The sequence below is a fragment of the Sebastes fasciatus genome, chromosome 9 (assembly GCF_043250625.1).
Source record: "Sebastes fasciatus isolate fSebFas1 chromosome 9, fSebFas1.pri, whole genome shotgun sequence".
Classification (NCBI taxonomy): Eukaryota; Metazoa; Chordata; class Actinopteri; order Perciformes; family Sebastidae; genus Sebastes; species Sebastes fasciatus.
The window spans coordinates 30640088-30664627 of NC_133803.1; the positions used below are offsets into that span (position 1 = coordinate 30640088).

Below are 24540 nucleotides of genomic sequence, written 5' to 3' on the forward strand. Positions count from 1 at the left end.
CTCCTCCAACAGACGATCTTTACACGTCACGTCCTTTTAATCCTACTCGGTCTGTGACGTCACGCGCAGAGAAAGATGATTATGACGGTTAATTAAAAACACCTATAATTGATTACTGATCACTCAGAGGCTTGTTATGTTAATTGATTTATTTTGTATGCTCAATTTTATGTTTTATGTGCTGCACCTCCACTTTCCTGTTAAACTTAAATATTATATTATATTATATTATATTATATTATATTATATTATATTATATTACATTATATTATATTACATTACATTATATTATATTATGTTATATTATGTTATATTATATTATGTTATAATATATTATGTTATATTATATTATGTTATATTATATTATGTTATATTATATTATATAATGTTATATTATGTTATATTATATTATGTTATATTATGTTATATTATATCATATTATGTCATATTATGTTATATTATATTATATTATATTTAAATGTGACTGTTTTAAGGAGTAAATATTATGAATAATTAGCTTTAGTGTGTCTTTTTAATTGGCAGAGTGGTGAAGGATTTAAAACAGTATTTTTGAGTTGGGATATCAAATTTACAGAAAATATAACATAAAAATTTAATAAATACATCAATAAAACTAGTTTAGGAGCTTATCAAACTACTGTCTTGTTAGTATTTACAATCCAGTCTACATTCCTGCTGTCATTTTAATTATTTAGTGTAAAAACTTTTCCATTATATTTGGATTAAAGATAATATATTTTTTAATCTTGGACCAGAAACAATTTAAAGTCTCAGGTGTTTTTTTATATAAAAAAAACACCTGAAACTTTCAATATATATAACATATATAATTATATACATATAAAATGATAAATAAAATGATATGAGATCAACAGCGCCACCTGGTGGTGGATTAGCAGTGATATTAAAACAGGTAGGACTAATTCTGAAAGTTTGACCTTAAAATAATCAGCCCTGAACATCTTACTTTATTGATCTGCAGAAGAGATATTGATCGTTATTATCATCATTGTTGTTTTCACCATGAAAAGAAAAAGGAGATGAAATGATCGTAAATGTTGTTTTATACTTTGTAGATTATTTTTGCACCAGAAAAGATTCAGGATTATTTCCCTTTTATTCTTGAAATTTATGAAGAAATAATATCAAACCATTCTTGAATCTGACCATGTTTAGGTCTGTTTCATTTTTATATTTAGGTATGTATTTAATTAATTCTGTATTTATTTAGATAGATAGACCGACAGCTCCTTCACATAAATCACAAAAACAAATGAATAATATGAGAAACAACAATTTATTAAAAGCACGAAAAGGCCAAATGATATACAATACCTAAAACAGACAAAATAGAATATAGAAATATAATGAAAAAATATGTTTATATTTCATATCACGGACACTCAGTTATATTCTGCATTTGATTTTATGACATTTGCCATGTCTGCAAAAAAAAGAAAAAAGAATTGGAAACCAAAAATAAAGTGAAAATAGAGATTGACTTAATTAAATTTACGTATTGTTTAATGTTACGTAATAAAATATAATGTATATAGCCATCAGTATATTTTGTCATGGATTTGTTTCTGTATTTTATTGATTTATTGTTAATATAATTACATTTTACTCTGTCGTTCTTGATGTAAATTGTGAACTTTATGTTGTTAATAAAGTTCTTTTTTTTTTTATTACAGTATCCATAGTAACAGCAGAAAACATTAAAAACATTTACATACAAAAGAAGCATAGTGACAACATAAACAAAGAGCTGTGCCAAACATAAAAGGACAACAGAAATGAAACAAAACCAACATAAAATAAAAAAAATAAACACAATAAAAAAAGAAATAATAATAATAATAATAAAAAAAAGACCACACAAAGGTATGACAATAATTTCACTTAAAAACGTTAAAGATGTTGCATAAATTCATTGTTTTCATTGCTTTTTTTGTTATGCGAGGAAGAAATTGTTGACAGATATAATTCCATTTTATTCATAAATACAAAGAAATTAGGCTTTTTGTTTTTGGTAAATTTACACTTGTGAATGTGGAACTTCGTGTGAATTAAAATTAAATTAATAAGAAAAAATGCATTTCTGTCTTTGTCACCGTAACCATATCAACCAAATATAATATTTCTATAGTACAGTGCAAAATCTGAGAAAATGTTAACAAGTATAAAATTATTGACATCTTTCCACAATTCACATGTAAATTTACAAGACCAGAATAAATGAGAGCAAGTTTCAGGAAGTGATTCGCCGAAGAGACAATTTACATCTATATGTCACTCTTTAACTTCTGTAAGAAATGTTTCACTGGGTTAATAAAGTTGCGTTAACGATTTTGCGTCAGGCGTCAGTTGTGTTGCGTCGTGACGTACCCGGAAGTGTCCCGACCAGCAGCAGCAGCAGCTAACAGCTAAACAGCAGCAGGCTGAAGCTCTGAACTGACAGACAGGTGAACAGACAGGTGAACAGACAGACAGACAGACAGGTAAGAAACTCAACACTTCACCTGGGGAGGGGTTATTATTCTCTTGGTCACAAAACAAGCAGAAGAAGCAGAAGAAGAAGAGTTTAACAGGTTTAAGCTAACTCAGCTAGCTTCGTTAGCAGCTATCTGCTCCAGGTGTTTCCATCATCACCTTCATCACTCAGCCAACGTGAGCTACCTGCGGACTGAAACACCGTTACTATAACGTTAGCAGACTGTAGATGTGACGTTAGCAGAGTGTTAGCAGAGTGTTAGCTCCAAGTTACTGATGGACTGGTTTTATTGTTGTCAGTTGAGTGTGGAGGAGAAAATAGTTTTCATGTATTTTCAAATATAAAGATGAGTGTATTATAATAATAATAATAATAATAATAATAATAATAATTATTATAATAATAATAATAATTATAATTATAATAATTATAATAATTATAATAATAATAATTATAATAATTATAATAATAATAATAATTATAATAATAATAATTATAATAATAATAATAATTATAATAATAATAATAAATTGGACTTAAACCCTTTACAAAGGGGACACACAAAATCCTACTAATAAATAACACAGAGGAGAAACTATAGCTAAGTAGTTAAAAGAGTGATGTGTAGGACGAGTCAGCTGAGATCAGAGGCCTTGGTGAACAGGTGGTGTTTGAGGTGTTTTTTGAAAATGTCCAGGGATGAAGCATTTCTTATTTCAGGAGGGAGAGAGTTCCAGAGGGCGGGGCTGAGAATGATGAGGTTATAATATACCTAAAATAAATAATATAATATTCCTATTACATTCATTGAATCCAAACAAGACACTCTCTGGTCATGAAGTGAAATCAGTCATTTCTGTCCCCATGAATCACTTCCTCTTATTTTCTTCAAAATGTGTCACATATTTATAACAAATGGCTTAAAGAGAGAGATATATGAGATCATTTATGTTAAGGTCTTCTTTATACCAACACAGAATAATGCACATTATAAATACTTTACTGACCTTTTCTTGGTACATCTGCTCGATCTTACCATGTCCCCAGAGCAATGGAATCAACTTCTACGAGAGCCAGAGTTCAGCATTTAGGCTGTCGTCATCTTGGTGTTTAGCTGTCGCCATCGCCTTCTTGGTTTTTGGCTATCTTCATCTTGATGTTTTTGCAACCATGCTGTATTGAAGAAGACTTGAAACTAGCGATTGAGACCATAAACTCATGTTTACAATGTTTACTGAGGTAATAGATCAAGTGAGAAGTAGGCTCATTTTCTCATAGACTTCTATTCAACCAGAGGAGTCGCCCCCTGCTGGCTGCTTTAAGGCTTCACTGCTCAGAGCCGGAGGTTGACGCCTGGTTTGGAGTGAGATTCGGTAACGGGTCTTCTGTGACATCACCCACCGCAAGGGTCAGGGGTCATCGCTCCTCAGCCCCCAGGAATTTAGTCCAAAAAGCCAAATTTTCAAACATGACTCTTTACCTGTCCCCCTCTCTCTTTACCTGTCTCTCTCTACCTGTCTCTCTCTACCTGTCTCTCTCTACCTGTCTCTCAGGTGTGCTGTGTGTCTGTGGATGGAAGTGGGGAGCTCAGCGATGGGACCAGAGAGAGTCTTACCGAACTCTGAGGACGAGCTGGGGGAGGAGGAGCGTCCGGCCGACGGAAACCTGCTGCCGGTGTGGAGCGGGAGTGAGGGAGGGGGTGAAGATGAGGAGGGGGGAGAGATGGAGCTGGACGGAGAGGAAGAGGAAGGGGAGGAGGAGGTGAACAGTGGAGGATATTACTACCAGCCTCTGAACCAGGAACCTGATGGGATGAACAACGGCGAGCAGCCGGGGGGGGAGGAGCAACCGGAGGAGGACGATGCCTCCCACGGCGAGCAGCTGCAGCAAATGCAGAACAGGATACAGGTGAGTTCACACCTGAACAACGGTTACTGTTACATCATCATCAGATCTGCTCATGAAGTCCAGGAGATTATTAATCACTGTTTATATATTTCTGTCAGTATCAGGAGTGTTTAAAGGAAGGACAACATCTGTCTCACCTGTCTGTGTGTCTCACCTGTCTGTGTGTCCTGCAGGTGATGGGTCTGCACCTCCCTGAAGCACCGCCTCCAGACAGTGAAGAAGAAGAGGAAGACCCTGAGGGGGCGGCGGCCCTGAGGAGCCGAGTCTCCATCCCCATGGACGAAGGTCAGACCTCAGTACACACTTCACTGTAGTAGTACACATCAGGTACTTGTACTCTACTTGAGTCTGATGCTGAACACCTGACCTGCTCCAGATAACAGATCGACTCTATAAAGCACCGCCTACCTGATCGATAGATGGATAGATAAAATCTTAATTTTTCTTTTTCTATTTTCATACATAAACTATTGTTTCTATTGTTTGACTCTCTGATCAACAGTTTCCCCAAGAAATAGGAAATATAATAATACTAATAATAATAATAAAAAAACAATAATGATAATAATAATAAATAATAATAAGCATCTTCATTGATACTTCCCACTTTAACAGAAGAAAAATAAACAGCTTCACTTCCTGTCTCCCTGCAGACCACGTGGAGCTGGTGAAGAGGACGATGGCGGCCGTGGCGTTGCCGTCTCTCGGCGTGCCGTCGTGGGCCAGAGAGATCTCAGACGACCAGTGGAAGGACATGGTCCAGAACACACTGGAGAGCCGGCAGAGCACCGCCGCCCTGCGTCTGCCTCGCAGAAACAACATCAACGGACCCTGAACGGACCACGACTACTTCAACAGCCTTTACTGATCCTGAACGCACCACGACCGCTTCAACAACCTCTACTGACCTTAAACGCACCACAACAACAACTGCTACTGGCCCTTAATGCACCACGACCGCTTCAACAACATCAACGGTCCCTGATCGCACCACCACAACCTTAACAACCTGTACTGACCCTGAATGCACCACGACCACTTCAACAACTTCTGACTCTGAATGCATCAACGGACCCGGAAAGCACCACAGCGGCTTCAACATACTCTGAACGCACCACCGAAACTTCAACAACTTCTACTGACCCTGAAAGCACCACAACCACTTAACTTGTACTGACCCTTAACGCACCACCGCAGCTTCAACAGACCCTGAACACACCACCGTTTCAACCTCTCCTGACCCTGAAAGCACCACGACCCCTTCAGGGTCACTGGCAGAGGATAAAGGTGACTTTTTACAAATAGTTTTTTCTTTAAGATTCAACTTGAAGCTGCTGAGACTGAATGTTTTCTCCGTCGGGAGATGTTCGTACCGTGAGACATGGCGGGTTTGTTCTGGAAATTTATGGTTGTAGTTTATTTAGAAGCTGATTCCAGTATTTTTAGACTCAGTCCATCATTTATTTGAACTACTTTAAAGTCGATTATTAAAGGATTCAATATTTCTCCTTCACAGTTAAATTGGTGGCAGTGAGTCGACTCAATGATCAACTGCTCCCATTTCCCATATTACATTTACACCTGGTATTAATGTGTCTCCAGTGTCCACAATGAGATCTGATCACTCCGTCAGCATCACCCTCAAAACGCCGCCCTTTAAGAGGAGGGCGCCCGCCAACGTGACTTTGAGGTACGTCTACACTCTCACACACAGATGGACGAGCTGGTTTATTACTGCCGAAGCTCTGGAGCCCAAAATACTGGATTGAAAACACGTTTCAGTTGTGTTGAACGTGGTCGCACTGCGTCCGCGACCACCTCCGGAGGTGGTCTGGATCACAATCCGTCCTCAATGTGTTTCTGATGCATCTACACCTGAACCGTCATGTGGTCCAGCACTATCTGACTGCAATCCGATCAGTTTAACGGCAGGTGTGAAGGGGGTCTTAGTTTCAGTTTCTGTCCTCGGATCAGTTTCATATAGAAGGTGTGAACGGACAGAAACAGAGAAACACCTGAGTTCTGGTTCAACGAATCCCCCAGCTAACAATTAGACCTCCACGTTAGGTCTTCTGTCAGATGTGGACCACCACCGGACTCTAGCCGGCCTCTGGACTCTAGCCGGCCTCTGGACTGCAGCCGGACTCTGGACCGCAGCCAGACTCTAGCCGGACTCTGGACTGCAGCCGTACTCTGAACCGCAGCCAGACTCTAGCCGGACTCTGGACTGCAGCTGGACTCTAGCTGGACTCTGGACAAACTCTGGACTCTGGATCGCAGCCAGACTTTAGACTCTGGACTGCTGCTGAACTCTGGACTCTGGACCGAAGCCGGACTCTGGACCAAAGCCGGACAATGCTAGTTAGCAAGACAACAAACATTTGATAGCTAACGTTGGCTAATAAATGTTTGCTAACATGCTAGCGAGCTAAAACGTCCAGAAAGGTAATATTATAAATACAACATCTGCATTTACAGAAGAGAAGAGAAGCCGCTCGAGTTATTCGTCATTTGTTGAGAACATTTTTATTCCTTATTTGTTCACAAATTCAGCAATTTAAAGGCGCTAGTAACTAGATCTGCAACTGATGATTATTTTTATTATTGATTGATCCTTTTTTTATAAAAAGTCAGAAATAGGGAAAAATGTCCATCCCAGTTTCTCAAAGTCCAAGTTAAATGTCTTGTTTTAGATATTCAGTTTTAATATGATATAAAGCAGAGAAAAGCAGGAAATCTCATTATATTTGAGAGGCTGAAAACATTTTCTGCCATTTTTGCATTAAAAATTTAATGATTAGTGATTATTTTTCTGTTGATCAACTAATTGATTAGTCGACTAATCGTTCCAGCTCTACTAATAACAAAGATATGTTTCACGCCTGTGATAATTAAGTGTTAAATGAGATTACAGAATCTAAATGTTGTGATCTGAGCTCAACAACTGGAATTTGAAGCAGCGAGCCGAACTTGAAAAGCGTCCGTCCTTCACAGCATGTTTGGGGAGGAAACTTTATACAGTTAGTCGATTGAGAGGAAATGTGTCGACGGCTATTTCTAAGTCGCTTTTCAAACCTCTCAATTATGAGAATTTGATGCTTTTTTTTGTCTTAAAACTGAAGCTCTTTGGTTTTGGACTGTTGGTCGAACATGTTGGAACATTTTTACTTTTTTCTGAACGTTTATAAACTAAATGATAAATCGACTAATTGAGAAAACAATCGGCAGATTGATCCATAAAAAGAATAATCATTAATTAAAACAAACACGGCCGCTCTCGTCTTCTGTAGAAATGAATGAAACTCTAAAAAAAAGTTGATTTGTGAACATCCTGGGTTTCTTTTTGTGTAAAAAGTTAAATATTTAGGATAAAGTCACAGTCCACCTTAAAGCCTTTTATTGAAATATTTGATCTTGTTTTTAATGATTTCTTTAATGATTGTATATTAATTAATCTGATCGTGTGTCTGTATGTATGTATACATACTGTATATGTATGTATGTATATAGTGTATGAATCTGTTGGTGTAAAAGAGAGAAACTTGTCAAACTGGTCCATTTATTTCTTTTTATTTTGTTCTGTACATACCTGAACATCTGTACAAATTCAGACTTTCATTCTACATAATGTCCTATCTAATTAAAGTACAACATGTACAGGATGACGGGAAGCAGCGTTCATTTTTTTAGTGTCAGAGATTCGCCGTGACGTTTACTGTTGTTAGAGCTCCTCTCACATAATAATTAGTAAAAGTCCTCAAAACATATTTATTATAATCTGAAGACTTGATAAGACTTCGTTGGACCCTGTGCCAAATCAGACACCATTTCTTTGAATGCTAAATGGTTCAGCAGCTGATCGGTTTGCTTAGTTTTCAGGGATAAAATGTGTCAGTTTGAGGAGTCTGAGAGAGAACAGCACTAAACCGACCTTCATCCCTGATCACCATCTGCAGCCTTGGTCTTAGTATCTTGGCACAGTCATAGTCTGTCATAGTATAGTATGTCCAAAAATTTCATGAAAATAAAGTCATAGTTTGGTACGTCCAGAAAATATAGTGAAAAAAGTCATAGTATAGTTTGTCGAAACATTTTGTAAAAAAAGTCATATAGTATGTCATAAATAGTTAAAGTATAGTTAAAAGTCAGACACTATGATTGTCAAACATGTCCATTTATTTCTTTTATTTTGTTCTGTACATACATGAACATCTGTACAAAATCAGACTTTCATTCTACGTAATGTTCTATTTAAAGTACAACATGTACAGGATGACGGGAAGCAGCGTTCAGGTTTTAGTGTCAGAGATCGCCGTGATGTTTCGTGTTCTTTCACTAAATGTTTCACCTTCGTGTCGATAGCGAAATCGAGTCGCCGTGGGACAAAATAACTCACTCATAGCGAGAGAGAGAGAGGTGGGCGGGGCTAACCCACCACTGGAATGGTCATTGATTGATTGACAGCGAATCACACAATGGCAAGAAGAAGACGACTTGCAACGACCAGCAACTCAACGGAAAGCATCTGACGAGGAAATAATAATAAAACAATAAGAGGTGTAAACGTCACAAGGGGCGTGGCCTGTGTGGTGGGCGGTGGTCATGAGCCCCCATACAACAATAAGGGCTCATAAAGGTGCATGAAGAAGAAAGACTTCACATATTTTGTTCCATCTGTATAAATAAGGAGGATTGTTTCTGCAGCAGCTGCTCTTTAAAGTTTAGTGAAGCAGCGAGGTGAGTAATTTATTCTGGAATATTCATTAAGGAAGTTGCATTTATCAAGTGTTATTTAATATTAAAATGCACTTTAGAGACTTTACTGAGCGATTTCTTCCTTCAGGAAAAATGTACTTTAACTATTATCAAATGATTTCTGTCAGCAAAGATGCACCTAAAGGAGTTTTTGTTGGAAAAATATACTTTAAAGGTCCAGTGTGTAGGATTTAGTGACACCTAGTGGTGTGGTTGCAGATTGCAACCAACTGAGTCCCCCTCCTCTCACTCCTCCGTTAACAACACTGAGGTGATATGAGCCGCTGAGTTTTAAACCATTGTAACGCCGTTGGCCTCGCTCTGAGGCCATCCATACCATAATAACACTACTTAGCAACAGGAAGTCAGACGGCGGCTGGCGGTACCATGGTTTAACACTCACCAGCATGTCGGAGAAGTACAGTGGCCTTCAGGTAATGTAAAAACGTGAAAGTCTCTCTAGAGCCAGTGTTTGGCTTGTCCGTTCTGGTCTGCTTCGTAAAGAAAAGTCATGTTATCCAGCTAAACGATAGCTTCTACGTAACGTAATGTAATGGCAATTTTCATATCTGCAGTTTAACACTGTACCTTTAGATAATCTCAGGGCCTCACATGTTCAACTTCGTCACCATAGGACAGTGACCTGACATTTTAGATCTCTGTAACTGCAAACAACAGATTGCTGAAATACTTGTTATGTCTTGTGATGCTCTGTTGTCTGCTGTGTGCTGACGCATTGATACACTTTCTATCCTTCTCTTCTTTTCTTCTTTGCACTTATCTTCGTGTTATGCTTTAAATGTATAAATACTGACTACTCTTTGTATTCGGGGCTCACTTGCCACAGTCCACAACAGGTGGCTGTGCTCGTGAGTCCATCTGCAGTCCATCTGCAGATGTTTTAGTTATTAATGTATACCTTTTTTATTAAATTCACTGAAAGACAAGTTGTTACGTTGGTTTGTGTCTTGTTTTAACAGAAACTGCCACCACAGTAATGAATGTAGCGAGCTTGCCGATCTCCCAGCTGGAGACGCGTGCGAGTGGCTACGGCCGGCTAACGCCGCTTCAGCGTTCCTGTTGGCGGTGTGAATGGTGTGTCGTTGTCGGGGAGCTCACCAGAACGGTTGGGTCCCAAAACGTCTAATGTTATGAATATTATATTCCATTTCTGCAAATACACACACTGGACCTTTAACTATTATTAAACTATTTCCGTTACCAAAAATACACTTTAATTTGGTATTAATTAAATATTAATGACATTTATCGCATTTTTGTCTCCCAATTTTACTCCATTTAATTTTACATTATGAGATTTTTAAGTGATATTAAGTACATTTTTTGTGACAAAAAGCCAAAATATTATGGAGCTGCTTTTATGACATTAACTGTAATTAAGACATAATTTGTATTTAATAAAATGTCGCAACACGTTGACACAGAGCTGATTGACACTTTGTGACGTAACCTCCTGAAATACTGAAATATTCTTTTCACGACGTGCAAAACTAATTAATTCTGTGTGACGTCATGATAACTTTATAAATAACAAAATGATTTTAAAATGATTATCTTTGTAACAAACGTAGCACATAACTGAAATACAGATCGGACAGCAGAGGATCATGGGAATCTGAGTCTTCAGTTACATTAATGTATAACGAGAAAACGTCAGATTTAACATTAAGGAAACACTGTTTTTATTGGCTGGTTTCTGATGTATTAAAAAAAAGAATGATTGTAGTTTTTAATTTGTAAAGTCTTAAACTTCAGTTTTTTGGTGTTAAAAATGTTAAATTTGATATTTAGCTATAATGTGATTAATATTAATATTTGTTATAAAGTGACTTTGTTACGACGTCTCGTCTTATGACATTTGGGGTTGTAGTTTCACACCAGACATCAGCTGGAAACACGTATTTTACAGTTTGCATACTTTCCCACAACCCCTTAACTGTCATGGGGAATTTAGTGTTTGACCTTTGACCTGATGAGAGAAGCTACAGAAACACGGAGAACGTTCCGATTTTTGTTCTTTACGCGTTTCAGCGGACAAACGAGAAAAAAACAAAACACTGAAGCGACGTTCTGACAGGAAACGACTTCTCTCATTGGTTTAAAGTCGATGACGTCATGACTGACGGACAAACATCTCATGACTCATGTTGGATGCCGATTGGACGTCTACATTCACTGCGTCTCCTCGTCGTCATCTTCAGTCTCGAGTCCGCCACAGATCCATGCTGACAGGTGATTGGTCGGGTCAGGTGGAGGAGGAGGGGCTCTGTGAGTGAAGCTGCTGAGTGAGTAAGTGAACTCATCTGTGCTGCGTTCAGGTGTCACAGGACAGACGTGGAGCTCTTTTCCACAGCAGGAACATAACGACCAGAACCAACAAGGTTCTGCGCTGCAAACGCAATCGTATTCTGGTGTGGTCCGTTTGGGCGGTTGCGAACGCAGTAATCGTACTCTGGTGTGGACCTGGTCTCGGACCGTCTTGAGGTGAGCCAAAGCGCAGGTTGCCTGAGCATTATTTGTTGGGATGGCCACAGGTAAACGACGCCAACGCAGAACCAGAGACGACACGTGCATTCACAGCTCGTTACGTTTCCGAAGTGGAAAAGACCCGTTGGTGATGCGTTCAGGGACCTTAAGTCTTTGTTTGCCCAAGGCTGCGTTCAGGTCACCCGGAGACGTTTTGTGGTAAAGATGAAAACAGATGCAGGTGTTGGAGGTGATGTCATCGTCACATGACCGCTGACACAGTTTGAAACAGGACGCGGGACAGACGTCTACACAGTGTCCTACTTGTTATCGGCCACCAGGGGTCAGAGGTGAGAAGGTTTGTTGTTTCGTTTTTTCTTTGAACGCAGCGTCAGCTCCGTCCTGATCTGACCACGACAGCTTTCAACGTCCTCCAATCAGAGAGACGGACAGAGTCAGGCTCAGAAGGGACCGCCTCCCCCCGGTCAGAGGGCCTCCTGATTGGCTGTCAGGTACTCCTCGGCCCTCTTGTGAGCCTCCAGAGCTTTGATGGTGTAGACGTCCTGTGGCAGCTCCGACTTCCTCCTCATCAGGACCTTGTCCTTCTTCAGGTCCTTCAGACCCTGAGAGAGCGGGGGGAGACAGAGAGGGGTCAGGTGATCAGTGAGGGGTGTCAATTGATCAGGGAGGGGGGGTCAGATGATCAGGGAGAGGGGTCAGATGATCAGGGGGGGGGGTCAGGTGATCAGGGAGGAGGGTCAGGTGATCAGGGAGGAGGGGTGTCAGGTGATCAGGGTCTACTGTTGTGTATTTTGACTGATTGACTGGTTAATTGATCGACTGATTGATTACCTGTGAGGCCTCGCTCTCCACAGTCTTCTTCAGCAGCTGGATGTCTTCAGCTGTTGGAGTCTCCGTTTCCATCGAGTACACAGCCACAGTACTATCACTGTACAACATGTACTGCAAATATACACACACAGAAGTTTTCACATATTAGGAAAATATTATTTAAATATTAAAATAAACACAAACAATGTTAAACTAATACTGTTAAATAAACACTAATAATGTTAAATAAACACTAACAATGTTAAACTAATACTGTTAAATAAACACTAATAATGTTTAACTAATACTGTTAAATAGACTCTAATCATGTTAAATCAACTCTAATAATATTAAATAAACACTAATAACAACAACAGACTGACCTCATCCTGTGGGTGGAGTCCTGGGCGGAGGGGATGAAGCTTATTGCTCTGAAAGAAAGGAACACAGTTTATTAAAAACAATAAAACAAACAGAAGAGCATTTAAAAGATCAAGAACAAATAATACTAAAATAATAAAGTGGTGAAATGAATCGGTATGTACACACAGGTACCTGTGGGTTCTGTCGGGCCAGCTCTTCTATCTTGTGCCAGATCTCCTCTCTCTCCTTCAGCTTGTATTTCTCTCTGTAGACAGAAAACAAACCGATCAATACTTCATGTTATTGTTTCATGGTGAAAACAGATGCTGCTTCTGTGCGAGTTACTTTTGTTTCTCGGCCTTGTACTGCTGCGTGCAGTCGTCAAACAGTTTCTGGTTCATCTCCATGAAGAGCTTCAGAGCGTTGTAGATCAGCCCGTGGATCGTCCTGAGGAACCGGAGCAGGAGTTTCATTAGAGAAACACCGTTCAGCGTGTTATCCACACATATCAGGGTTGGTGTTCCGTCACGCACAATACACACTATGTAGATTGATGGACGTAATGTGGAACCAAAGTTCACAAGCGTGAGTTCCCCCATTGAAGCATGGTGGAATTAGCAAGATGGCTAGCTAGCGGACAGCAGGCTGGTATCTCTTTGGCTGCTCCGTCAGGCCGTGGTGCTGCACTGATTACGGAAAATGAGTCTAAACCATCCCTCCACCTGGGGACAAGTTACCTAGCTAACTAGCTATCTGGCTACACAGCTAACTACCTACCTAGTTAACTGGCTACCTAGCCAGCCAGCTGTTTCCGGAGCTGCGTCCGTTCTCTTCCTGGCGAGCTGCGACCACACACTTTATGTAGGTTCTGTTGACACCATGACAACTAACAACAATCGCCATTTTCTTCTGTACTAGTCACATGACCACAGCAGACAGCTCAATGACGCTTCTACCTTATTTCTATGGTTACACCTCTAATAGAGACACACCAACAACACGTTTAGCTGGACTTTCACCATGTAGACAAATGAATGTGATTATAAAATGTATTGATCCTGTTATAGATCAGGGTGTGTGTGTGTGTGTGTGTGTGTGTGTGTGTTACTTGTTCCAGTGGCTCTTGGAGTTCTTGTAGAGGGCAGGGAACATGATGGGGAGGATCTTGGCGGCGTTGTCACTGATCAGACTCATGATGTACTCGTTATTCCAGTAATACAGAGCTCTCTCTGCCACCTGTACACACATACATCATCATCATCATCATCATCATCATCATCAGGTAAACATATATATAAATAATATATAAAACATCTGGATGGCGGCTGCTGTTAGTTTGTTATGAGCGGAGCATTTTAAACATCACAGTCCATCGTGTTCATTTCACTGTGTGAAGACAACATGGTGATTAATATTGGATTAAATGTGCAGCCCCAGGTTCTGGTCCTGGTTCTGGTTGTGATCCTGGTTCTGGTACCTGGAAGTGCGGGCTGGACACACACTTGGCAAGTTGTCTGAAGAGCGGCTCCTGGACTTTAACGAACTCGCAGGGCTCGATGACGTCAAGGATCTCTTCCAGCTCATTCAGGAACATCACCTCCTTCGGACTGTGAGTCTTGGGCCAGAACTTCAGCAGCCCTATGATCACCTGCAGGGGTCAGAGGTCACGGCCAACAGCCAGTCAGACAACCTCTGTGCGTTAATATGAAAACCATCACCAGCGGTGTTGCCATGGAAACGGGGGGGAGACTCACCGGCTCCGTCAGACTGCTGTCTTTCTCCAGGAACTGGACCACGCAGTAGGCCAGCTGTAGACAGACAGAGAGAGACAGACGGGTTCACATCAGACAGAGAGAGACAGACAGACGATTTCAAACGATTTCCAATTTAGAATCGAAATTGTGACACCCCTAATCGCAATATAATGCAGAAAAAAATATATCACAATGTCAGTTTTTATTATGTATTGTGCACAAACAGAGAGACAGAGAGACAGAGAGACAGACAGACCTGTGGGTGGTAGACGCTCAGAGACTTGACTTTATGAAGCGGCAGCAGAACTCGGATCAGAAACATCTTGTGTTCTTCTTTCAGAGGCAGAGCGAAGCCGTTGATGATGCTGAGAGACAGAGATGGTTAAACACCGTCCTCTGTCCTGTATTCATTCACTACATTAATAACATCAGTAAATGTGAGTATGTTACCTCCCCAGGATCTCCAGTAGCTCAGCGATGCCGTTGTGATGTTCTGTCTCATAGATAAACCTGTAAAACAGCACCAGTTAAACACACAGACAGGGAACATTGGGGTTAGCTTTAAGACTCCAGTGCATTGGGTCTGGTTCTGCTGGTGTTCTGACCTGTAGAAGATGTTGTTGATCTGGCGGCGGATGTAGGCGCGGAGGCCGAGGAACTTGCCGTAAATCCGGTGGAGGATGGTCTTCAGGAAGTCCCTCTCTCTGGGGTCCTCGCTGTCAAACAGCTCCAGCAGCTTCAACGCAAACATTAAACCCAATGTCAGCTCATGTTCTGCATCACTCTACAGGCTAGTTGCTTTTCAAGCTCAGACGGCACATCTTACCGACATTACAAACTTCTGGTCGATGTATTTCTTGGCGACGTTTGGCCCGAAGTCTGGAGACTCCAGGAAGCGAAGGAAGAACTCGTAGACGAGCTGTGGAAACATAGGAGACGTCAGAGCAGGAAGCTCAGAGAGGAAACAGCTGATAGTACCAACACTGAGACACTGTGTGGACGACGGCGTGGTCGGGCTCGGAGCCCTAAACTCTCACAAACATACGAGAAGAAAACTGGAATATTCAAATTTTCGCCTCACTCTATTCTCGCGAGTTGGACCTCCGTTATCATTTGTGTATTTTCCTTCTAGATGCGCCGGAGAGGAGGAGAAGCTTGTTTCCATAGATACCAACAACTTTTCTCTCCTTCATTTTCCTCCATCAACCATGGAAGAAATAACCACTGTTGCTGCTTTGTACATGTTGTAGAAGTCCCAGATATGTCAGAAAACCAAACGCCGTTGTGTCTGGGCTCATAACATCATCCGGCGGTGAGCTGTACTCACACACAGTGCCAATGCACTGACAATATAGAGCAGCCACACGTCGCTACTGCCGTATGAACCCAAAATAAACAGATTGTGCTGTGATTTAATTGCAATAAACGGATCAAAAGGATGCTGAAATAACTACATAATGATGTTGGATTTGTAAAAAGTCTGAATTCATGCTTTGTCGGGTCTGTCCGCAAGACGACAAGCAAACAACTTTTAAAATGCTTGTTTTCTGAATGGAGTTTGGATGGATCAGTGCCAGGCTTTACAGCTGCTTCATCACCACACAACATAAAGTCCTAAATATGGCAGCGACGTTGTTGTTTCTACCAAAGACAGTCTGTGGTTTATACACATACATTTATACATGCATCTGTACAGATATGATGTACTATCGTAGCTCTGGGTGATCACAGACAGATACAAGATTTATTTCCTCAGAATGACGCCAATTTTGCATGTTCGCATCATGTCATTCACGCCATTCGCGTGGCAAATTTGTGTCTATTCGCCTCTTTGGATTGACTTTGTATGTAATCACGCCACGTAAAAACTTTGCTTCGCACTTGGTGTGATCGTATCGTTAGAGTGTGTGTACGTGGGAATTGAGGGGTGAAGCAAGATACAAATACAGAGTATTTGACAGTGTGGTATTAGTACTGGTAAGTGTGTACCTGCAGGTGAGGCCAGGCAGCCTCCAGCGTGGGTTCATCCTCCTCAGGATCAAACTCAGCTCCGGTCGGGTTGGAGGACGGAGGAAGAGTCCGGAACAAGTTCACTGAAAACTACACACACACACAGTGGTGAATGTGTGTGTACTGTTGTATTACCATCTTTGTGTTTTTTCAGAGAAAAAATGCTACCAACGATCTCCCCCCGCCGCCCGCGGGAGGTTGATGTTTAAAGGGTTAAGTGAAGAAAGTGAGTGGTTAAATGAAGAGAGAGGTGTGCGTGTGTGTGTGCTCACCATGAAGACGGCCTCGGGGTAGATGCACTCGGTCACCACGTCACTGTTGTGTGTGATGTACTCCACCATCTCGTTAAGTCCAGCCCTCTTCACCTCCTTGTATTTGAGGTCGCTGAGCGGGTCGCTGACGAAGTCAAACAGGACGCAGCACTGACGCAGCTTCTGGACGAACAGCTCCTCGCGTTCAATCAGGGGGGAGTCTGGGGAAGACGGGACAACACCATATGATACCAGTATCTTCACTCTAGCTTTAAAACTGAGCCACAGGGTTAGAGTTAGCCCTGTTAGTGACGGGTTATCATTAGTGTACCTTTGAGTGCAGGTAGCTTCTGCAGCTCTCTATTCTTGGTCAGGCTGAAGCGAGATGAACTCTGGCGACGCTCCTTCTTCACCAGCTGAGGACCTCCAGAGTATTTGATCTTGTTGAGCTGAGTGGGAGGAGGCGTGCTGTTACTGGGACGCTTACTGCCACTCTGCTGCTGCTGGGACTGAACACAAACACAGGTTTACAAGTTAGGACCGTTTCAGTGACCCTGCAGACTCACCATGTATTTTATATCTAAACACTCACCTCGTCTGAGTTCTCTGCAGCAGCATCTTTTCCCCCACCACTGCCGACACCACCACCGCCACCACCTCCGCCGCCACTGCTGTTACTGTTCTTCATGCTGCTTTTAGCACATTTGGTTGTTTCCTGTTTACACACAAGGAAAGTGGAAGCAACATTTACTAAAAGGATTTTAAAAACTGTATTTTTTAGCATTTTGAAATTGGTGGATATTCCAGGCAGAGTCGGACTATAAAAATATCAGAAAACAGAGAAAAATGCCCGAGGTGACGTCTTCAATTGTCTTGTTTTGTCCGACCAACAGTCCATAACACAAATATATTCAGTTTACTGGATATGAACAACACATCCTCACATCTTAGAAGCTACAACCAGAGAACATGAAACACTTTAAAATGATATTCGAGAGTTGAAAAAGAGTTCAATGATTCTCTAGTTTCTACCTGCAGATATCTGTGACACGTTGACAAAATGTTATTAGGGCTCAACTAACTAAACTCTAATTATCAATTAGTCGCTGATTATTCTTTGGGATTAATCAACTTATTGTTTCAGTCCAAGGTGACATTGTTTAGTCAATCAGATTCAGTTCACTGAGATATAAAACAGAGAGAAGCTGAAACCAGAGAATATTCAGCACCTGTCTGTTGATCGACTAATCGACTTATCAACCGACTAATCGACTGATTGTTTCAGCTCTAAATGTTTGATACTTGTCAAATCAGTTGTCAAAATCAATGTGTTTTTAGTGAACCCAAAGATATGAACTATTAACACATCTGAGAGGCTGGAACCAACACAGATTTGGTATTTTTTTTTATCTTTAACGATAATCTGATTAATTTTCCCTGAGTAACTGAACCAACTGCTGCAACTTTGGTCTCAACGCTGACTAGCTTTAGCTGCGTTTAGCTTTAAGCAGAGACATGGGGTCTGTTGCCATGTGACTGACGCTGATATAAACACATCCATCTCCATGACAACTGAGCAAACATCCACCAACACCCAGATACAATCAGATTAACTTTATTTATACCGAGGGAAACTGTTAGGAATGAGTGCAAATAAAACTAAATAAAAACAATAAAGGTAATCAACAAAATATTAGAATTGTGTACACAATGACAGGAATGTAAACTGATGCAACCAGCTGGTGCAGACGGTGAAATGTGGTTGAAAAAAGACAGTAAATGGACCTTGAGTAAAGATTTTCCAAGGTCAGTAAGGTTAACACTGTATGTTCAACAGCAGTGAACCAACTCACTGCTTATTAAAGATGATTTTTGTAGAAATTAACAAGAGCTGCAACTATTTATTTATTAGCTTTTCTGTTTATATCAAAGTCAACTGAATATATATTTGGGTTTTGGACATTTAAAGATATAATCTTGGACATTTTTCACTGTTTTCTGAAATATTATACTGCGCAACTAATCCGTTTATAAAGGAATAATCAGAAATGAAAATCTCAAACCAATGGCTGCATGGAAGGAAGAAAATCAATGTAAACAGTGATTGAAAATAATAAAATAAATAATAAAATAATAATTATAATAAAATAATCAGCAGGAATGTAAAGAAGTTAACATTCAATCAAACATGCTAACTGTGAATACTGTGTGCATAATATAATATAATATCAGTTTAGCTAAGTACATTTACTCAAGTACTGTACCTAACTACAATTTTAAGGTACTTGTACTTTACTTGAGTATCTCCATGTTCTGCTACTTTCTATTTCTACTCCACTACATTTACCTGACAGCTTTAGTTACTTTACAGATTCAGATTATTAATATAAAATATAATAAACTAATAAATGCTGATGTATTATTATAGATTAAACTACCAGCAGAATATAATAACAAATGCTGATGTATTATTATAGATTAAACTACCATCATTATATAATAATACATTATTTTCTAGTATTATAGATTAAACTACCAGCAGTATATAATAACAAATGTTGATGTATTATTATAGATTAAACTACCAGCAGTATATTATAATAAATTATGTATTATTATAAATTAAACTACCAGCAGTATATTATAATAAATGATGTATTATAGATTAAACTACCAGAATCAGAATCAGAATCAGAATCAGAATGGTGTTTATTGCCAGGTGTAAGAGGTATACACTAGGAATTTTCTTTGGCATTTTTGGTGCGAGACAAACAGTATAATAACAAAAGAATGGATAAAAACAAAAGAATAGATAAAAGAATAGATAAAAACGTTAGAATAAAATAATAAAAATGTACAATTTACAAATTAAATTACAGCAGTATATTATAATAAATGATGTATTACAGATGAAAGTACAAGCAGTATATAATAAATAACTGATGATGTATTATTACAGAATAAACTACCAGCAGTATATAATAATAAATTCTGATGTATTATTATAGATTAAACTACCAGCAGTATATAAAGTACTGTATAAACTGCTCCTATTTTCATACTTCCTTCATTTTAAATGGTTCATATCTTGCTTTTGTTACACTGTGTTAGCTGATGCAATCTTGTTTTTTGCACTATCCCCTTTGCTGCTGTACACTGCACATTTACCCACTGCGGGACTAATAAAGGAATATCTTATCTTATCTTATCTTTACAGTCTGGTATTAGTACTTTTACTGCAGTAAAAGGTGGGGGGTACTTCCTCCAGCTGTGTATGGTATTATACAGACAGTCATGTGCACAGCTACAGAAACACACCAGCAGGTCATCAGATGGTTTTCACATGATAATAAAATCAGAGTCTGTCAGAGCTAACAGCTGGTTAGCATCACACATCTGTCCTGTTAAACGAACACACACACACACACACACACACACACACACACACACACACACGAATGAATGAATGAATGAATGAGTCACCCTCTTATATCGGCCTGTTCTCTACTGGATGAATAATTGACCCGTTACCCGTTACCCGGTAACCGTTACCCGTTACCCGGTACCCGTTACCCGGTAACCGTTAACCGTTAGAGCGGCGGTTCCTCCCAGCAGCTCCAGCAGCAGCAGCCCGTTAATCAGTTAGTTAGTTAGCATGATGCTGATTGACAGCTAACGCCTCCCTCTAGCCCTCCAGCCCTCCAGCTCCTCTAACAGCTGGACACAGAGAGGCTGCTGCTGCTGCTGCTGCTGCTGGTGTGTTCGTTAACAGGATACTGTGATTCAACACATTCATAATGCAGCTAGCAACTCTGCAGCTAGAGGTTAGCTTAGCAGTTTAGCTTAGCATGTTAGCTTATATTAGCTGGCTATGTTAGCTAACCTGCTACCTGATAAATCATAAAGTCATCTAAAGCTTCAGGGCCGTTATGTTATAATGTTATAATAAACTGTGAACTGATCCTGTGTGATGAAGCCGCCGGCTCACCTTCTCCTTCTTGGTCTTGTTGGGCATCTTGACAGTTCCAGTGGGTTGTTGCAGTGAGGCTCCGTGTCTCCACCGAGGCTCCGTGATGTTGCTCCCCGGGACTCTGACGCTTCTCTCGGTCTGTCTCCGCTCCCGGCCCGGGCCATCCCATTGGCTGCTGACGCGCACACTCTACCTAGCAACGCTGCAGGGAATTTTCTGATTGGCTGCTGGAGGGAATTTTCTGATTGGCTGCCTGTGAGTTCGGTGATGAGGCTGAGGATGAGGGATGAAGGGAGGTGAGGAAGGACCACAGTCTTCCCCAGCAACACAACACCTTTATCCACAGCTCATAAACCACTATATACCATTTAATATATACCACAGTGTACTAATACTATAAGTAAAGTACAACTACCTCAGAATAGTACAGTACAGGGCACTTTCATAGACTAAGCTACTGGAGTTACCCTGCACTATATTCAGTTTTAACAGTCTCTTCTGCACTATACTCACTTTTTTAATAGTTATGTATCACAGCTGTTACCCTGTACTATATTCAGTTTTAACAGTTTTCTTCATCTCTTTGTATTTTTATATTTGGTATATTTTTTTGTACTTTGCACTACTAACTTTTTTACTGCCTTTTTACTAACATGTTTTGCACTATGGAACTGTGATGCTGGAAACTTGAATTTCCCTCGGGATCAACAAAGTTACTATCTATCTATCTATCTATCTATCTATCTATCTAGTACTGGAGGGAATGTACTGGTTAGTTATGGGTAGGAGGGAGCATTTAAATGGCAACTCATTCCCAACAAGTAACTCACATTAAAAGTCAGAAATAAGAAATAAAACCTAATTTATTATACTTTCATCCTCATCATGTTGAGTGTTAAAGTTTATTCTTGACTAGTTGAACTCCATCCACTGGTGAAGACCATGATACGCTGTTGAAAGCTCTAGAAAATCCCAATTAAATGTTTGTTAACGGCACAGGTTCTTTTGTTCAAACTCTCAGAACTTTATTTAAATTCTATAGTGTTTTACTCTATAATAAGCACTTACATTATGTATTGCATTATGCATTATATATAATATCACGGGTTGTCAATCATTTAAAAAATGTTTAATCACAATTAATCACACATTTTTTTATCTGTTCAAAATGTACTTTAAAAGGGAGATTTCTCAAGTATTTAATACTCTTATCAACATGGGAGTGGACAAATATGCTGCTTTATACAAATGTATGTGTATATTTATTATTGGAAAAAACACTAAACAATGATAAATGACAAATATTGTCCAGAAACCCTCACAGGTACTGCATTTAGCATAAAACAATATGCTCAAATCATAACATGGCAAACTGCAGCCCAACAGGCAACAACAGCTGTCAGTGTGTCAGTGTGCTGACTTGACTATGACTTGCCCCAAACTGCATGTGATTATCATAAAATGGGCATGTCTGTAAAGGGGAGACTCGTGGGTACCCATAGAACCCATTTACATTTACATATCTGGAGGTCAGGGGTCAAGGGACCCCTTTGAAAATGGCCATGACAGTTTCTCCTCATCAAAATTTAGTGTAACTTTGGAGCGTTATTTATCCTCCTTCCTGACGAGCTAGTATGACATGGTTGGTAAAGAATGGATTCTTTAGGTTTTTTAGTTTCATATGATAACAGTATCTTCACTAAGCCCGCTACAAATTAAAAATCACAAATTACGGTGATACGTTAAACAAATAAGTGGCAATGAAACATCAGAAACACTCCGTCAGTCAGTTCAGTCCGACTTTATTATCCATCACATTTCATACAACACTCACTGGTTCTTAACCATTAATTCAACAACTTTCTCTCTCTGTGTCTTAATTCAGAGGACTTCACTTTATTCTCAGGGGAAACATACGTTTACAGTCCCAAAGCAAAATAAAATCCAACAATAAGATCTACTAGAAGACAGAAACCGGTGAACAGAGCTGTGTAACGTTATGACATTGTAATAAAATATATAAATACAAATAAGTAAAGTTTAACTTAAAAATACAAACGGAGAAATTGTTATTTTGCTCTTAAAGAAAATACAAAAATATATACAAATCTATATACATATTGTGAGAATTTGCTGTTTGTTTTGGTCTTAAACTGAAGAGCTTTGTTTTTCGGTCGAACAAAATAAAACATTGGAAAAATGTCTATAAACAAAATGATGTTTGTCTTTCAGTCAGACTGATGAACTGTGAAGATTATTTATTCATTCATTTCATCTGGAGGGAAAAAAACATCACAGCTCATTACCAACACACGTAGTTTGCTGTGTATCAACACATTTCACTCCTAAAACATCTTAGTTTGCTGTGTATCAACACATTTCACTACAGAAACATGATCTTAGTTAAACACATTGTGTGAGCACCAAACAGCCGAACAATGACCGCCAAAATAAAACGCAGTAAAACATGGTCAATTTAAAACATGTACTGTATATAAATGTGGATAAAGACGAGGAACCACTGATATTGTTGTCTTACCGTCCTGCTGGAGAATCGTCCTCCATGATGTCCACTGCTTTAACATCAGGAAACTCATCACACACTAAGTCATGGCATTAATTAGTGCAACGATTTATCGATTAATCACCAACTATTTTGATAATTGATTAATTGGTTTCAGTAATTTTTTTCTTCCTTGTGATGAAGAACTTTGATTTATTAGGTATTTAATTTGCTGAATTAACCGTAAACAGACGGTACCATTCATCATCTCAACAGATTCTGTAGAAAATATACAATATGATGTATTTTAATGTCACAACATATAAAACAGGAGGCTGTGATTGTGGAAATGAATCACCTTTTTTTCCTCTTAACAGTTGGAAAAGATCAAGTTATTAATTTGTCATTTCAACAGTTTCCTTGTGAGCGTTCAGTAATTATACTGTGATCATGATCAGTGACGGAGGAAGTACTCAGATCCTTTACTGCAGTAAAAGTACTGAAAATACTCCACTATTTAAGTAAAAGTCCTGCATTCTAAACCGTTCTGAAGTAAAAGTATGTCAGTATTATCATCTATATGTAGTTAAAGTAGTAAAAGTATCAGTAAAATGTTCCTGTCCGTGTTTTCCTTTAATAGCTGATGTTTCTGGATTCATATTACTGCTGCATTAATGTGGATGTTACATCATAACTTTTCACTGGATAGGAAGGGGATGAGAAAAACTGTAACTAAAGCAACTAAAACTGTCAGATAAATGTAGAGGAGTAAAAACTACAATATTTACCTCTGAGATGTAGTGGAGGGGAAGTAGAAAGTAAAGTACAAGTACTTCAAACATCCTTTTTCTTCCTCTTATTCAGGGCCGGGTCGCGGGGGCAGCAGGTTTAGCAGGAATCCCAGACGTCCCTCTCCCCAGCAACGCTTTCCAGTTCTTCCTGGGGGACCCCGAGGCGTTTCCCAGGCCAGACTAGATATATAACTCTGGAAAAGGCGAGAGTCCAGCCCCTCTCCAGGAGTCTGGTTCCAGAACCAGAGCTATGAGAGGTGAGCCCAACTATATCTAGTTGGTACCGCTCCACCTGCCGCTCCACCTCCGGTTCCTTCCCCACCAGAGAGGTGACGTTCCACATACCTAGAGCCAGTCCGGTCTCCCTATTCCAGACGAGGTTCCACAAGTCTGTGTTAGCTC

At 39.7% G+C, this 24540-nt stretch overlaps 2 protein-coding genes and 1 long non-coding RNA gene across 6 annotated transcripts; 2 read left to right on the forward strand and 1 right to left on the reverse strand.

Annotated features, from left to right (window-relative positions):
- The first annotated feature begins 2378 nt into the window (after positions 1-2378).
- On the forward strand, positions 2379-8085 carry mea1 (male-enhanced antigen 1). Of its 2 annotated transcripts, XM_074647203.1 has the most exons (5): positions 2379-2522; positions 4069-4423; positions 4597-4708; positions 5077-5282; positions 5322-8085. In XM_074647203.1, exons 2-4 carry the CDS (start codon positions 4088-4090, stop codon positions 5256-5258), a joined length of 630 nt encoding a protein of 209 aa, XP_074503304.1. In that variant the 5' UTR covers positions 2379-2522; positions 4069-4087; the 3' UTR covers positions 5259-5282; positions 5322-8085. The 2 variants fall into 2 exon arrangements, with proteins under 2 accessions (XP_074503304.1, XP_074503303.1); XM_074647202.1 differs by having other exon boundaries at positions 5077-8085.
- A 496-nt stretch (positions 8086-8581) lies between these two features.
- Positions 8582-20992, reverse strand: ppp2r5d (protein phosphatase 2, regulatory subunit B', delta). Of its 2 annotated transcripts, none has more exons than XM_074647201.1 (17): positions 20863-20992; positions 17467-17589; positions 17206-17383; positions 16896-17095; positions 16603-16713; positions 15440-15532; positions 15219-15349; positions 15064-15123; positions 14870-14978; positions 14614-14667; positions 14337-14507; positions 13968-14095; positions 13205-13306; positions 13052-13124; positions 12880-12927; positions 12518-12628; positions 8582-12288 (listed from the first exon to the last, which is right to left on the reverse strand). In XM_074647201.1, the coding sequence occupies exons 1-17, from the start codon at positions 20887-20889 to the stop codon at positions 12151-12153; spliced, it is 1857 nt and encodes a 618-aa protein (XP_074503302.1). In that variant the 5' UTR covers positions 20890-20992; the 3' UTR covers positions 8582-12150. The 2 variants fall into 2 exon arrangements, with proteins under 2 accessions (XP_074503302.1, XP_074503301.1); XM_074647200.1 differs by having other exon boundaries at positions 13046-13124.
- Positions 20507-24417, forward strand: LOC141774494 (uncharacterized). 2 transcript variants are annotated; one of them, XR_012595360.1, is made up of 3 exons: positions 20507-20630; positions 20904-21140; positions 24212-24417. It is a non-coding gene; the product is annotated as an uncharacterized LOC141774494 (long non-coding RNA). The 2 variants fall into 2 exon arrangements; XR_012595359.1 differs by having other exon boundaries at positions 20566-20698; positions 20898-21140.
- Positions 24418-24540: the final 123 nt, after the last annotated feature.

What these genes read in the sequence shown, in the direction of transcription:
- mea1 (XM_074647202.1), top strand. Translation starts at nt 4,088, where the DNA reads ATGGAAGTGGGGAGCTCAGCGATGGGACCAGAGAGAGTCTTACCGAAC. An exon ending in AAATGCAGAACAGGATACAG is followed by an intron (nt 4,424 to 4,596) that starts GTGAGTTCACAC and finishes TGTGTCCTGCAG; the next exon opens with GTGATGGGTCTGCACCTCCC. An exon ending in CTCCATCCCCATGGACGAAG is followed by an intron (nt 4,709 to 5,076) that starts GTCAGACCTCAG and finishes GTCTCCCTGCAG; the next exon opens with ACCACGTGGAGCTGGTGAAG.
- ppp2r5d (XM_074647200.1), bottom strand. Translation starts at nt 20,889, where the DNA reads ATGCCCAACAAGACCAAGAAGGAGAAG. An exon ending in CTACTGGAGATCCTGGGGAG is followed by an intron (nt 14,979 to 15,063) that starts GTAACATACTCA and finishes TCTGTCTCTCAG; the next exon opens with CATCATCAACGGCTTCGCTC. An exon ending in ACAGCAGTCTGACGGAGCCG is followed by an intron (nt 14,508 to 14,613) that starts GTGAGTCTCCCC and finishes TGACCCCTGCAG; the next exon opens with GTGATCATAGGGCTGCTGAA.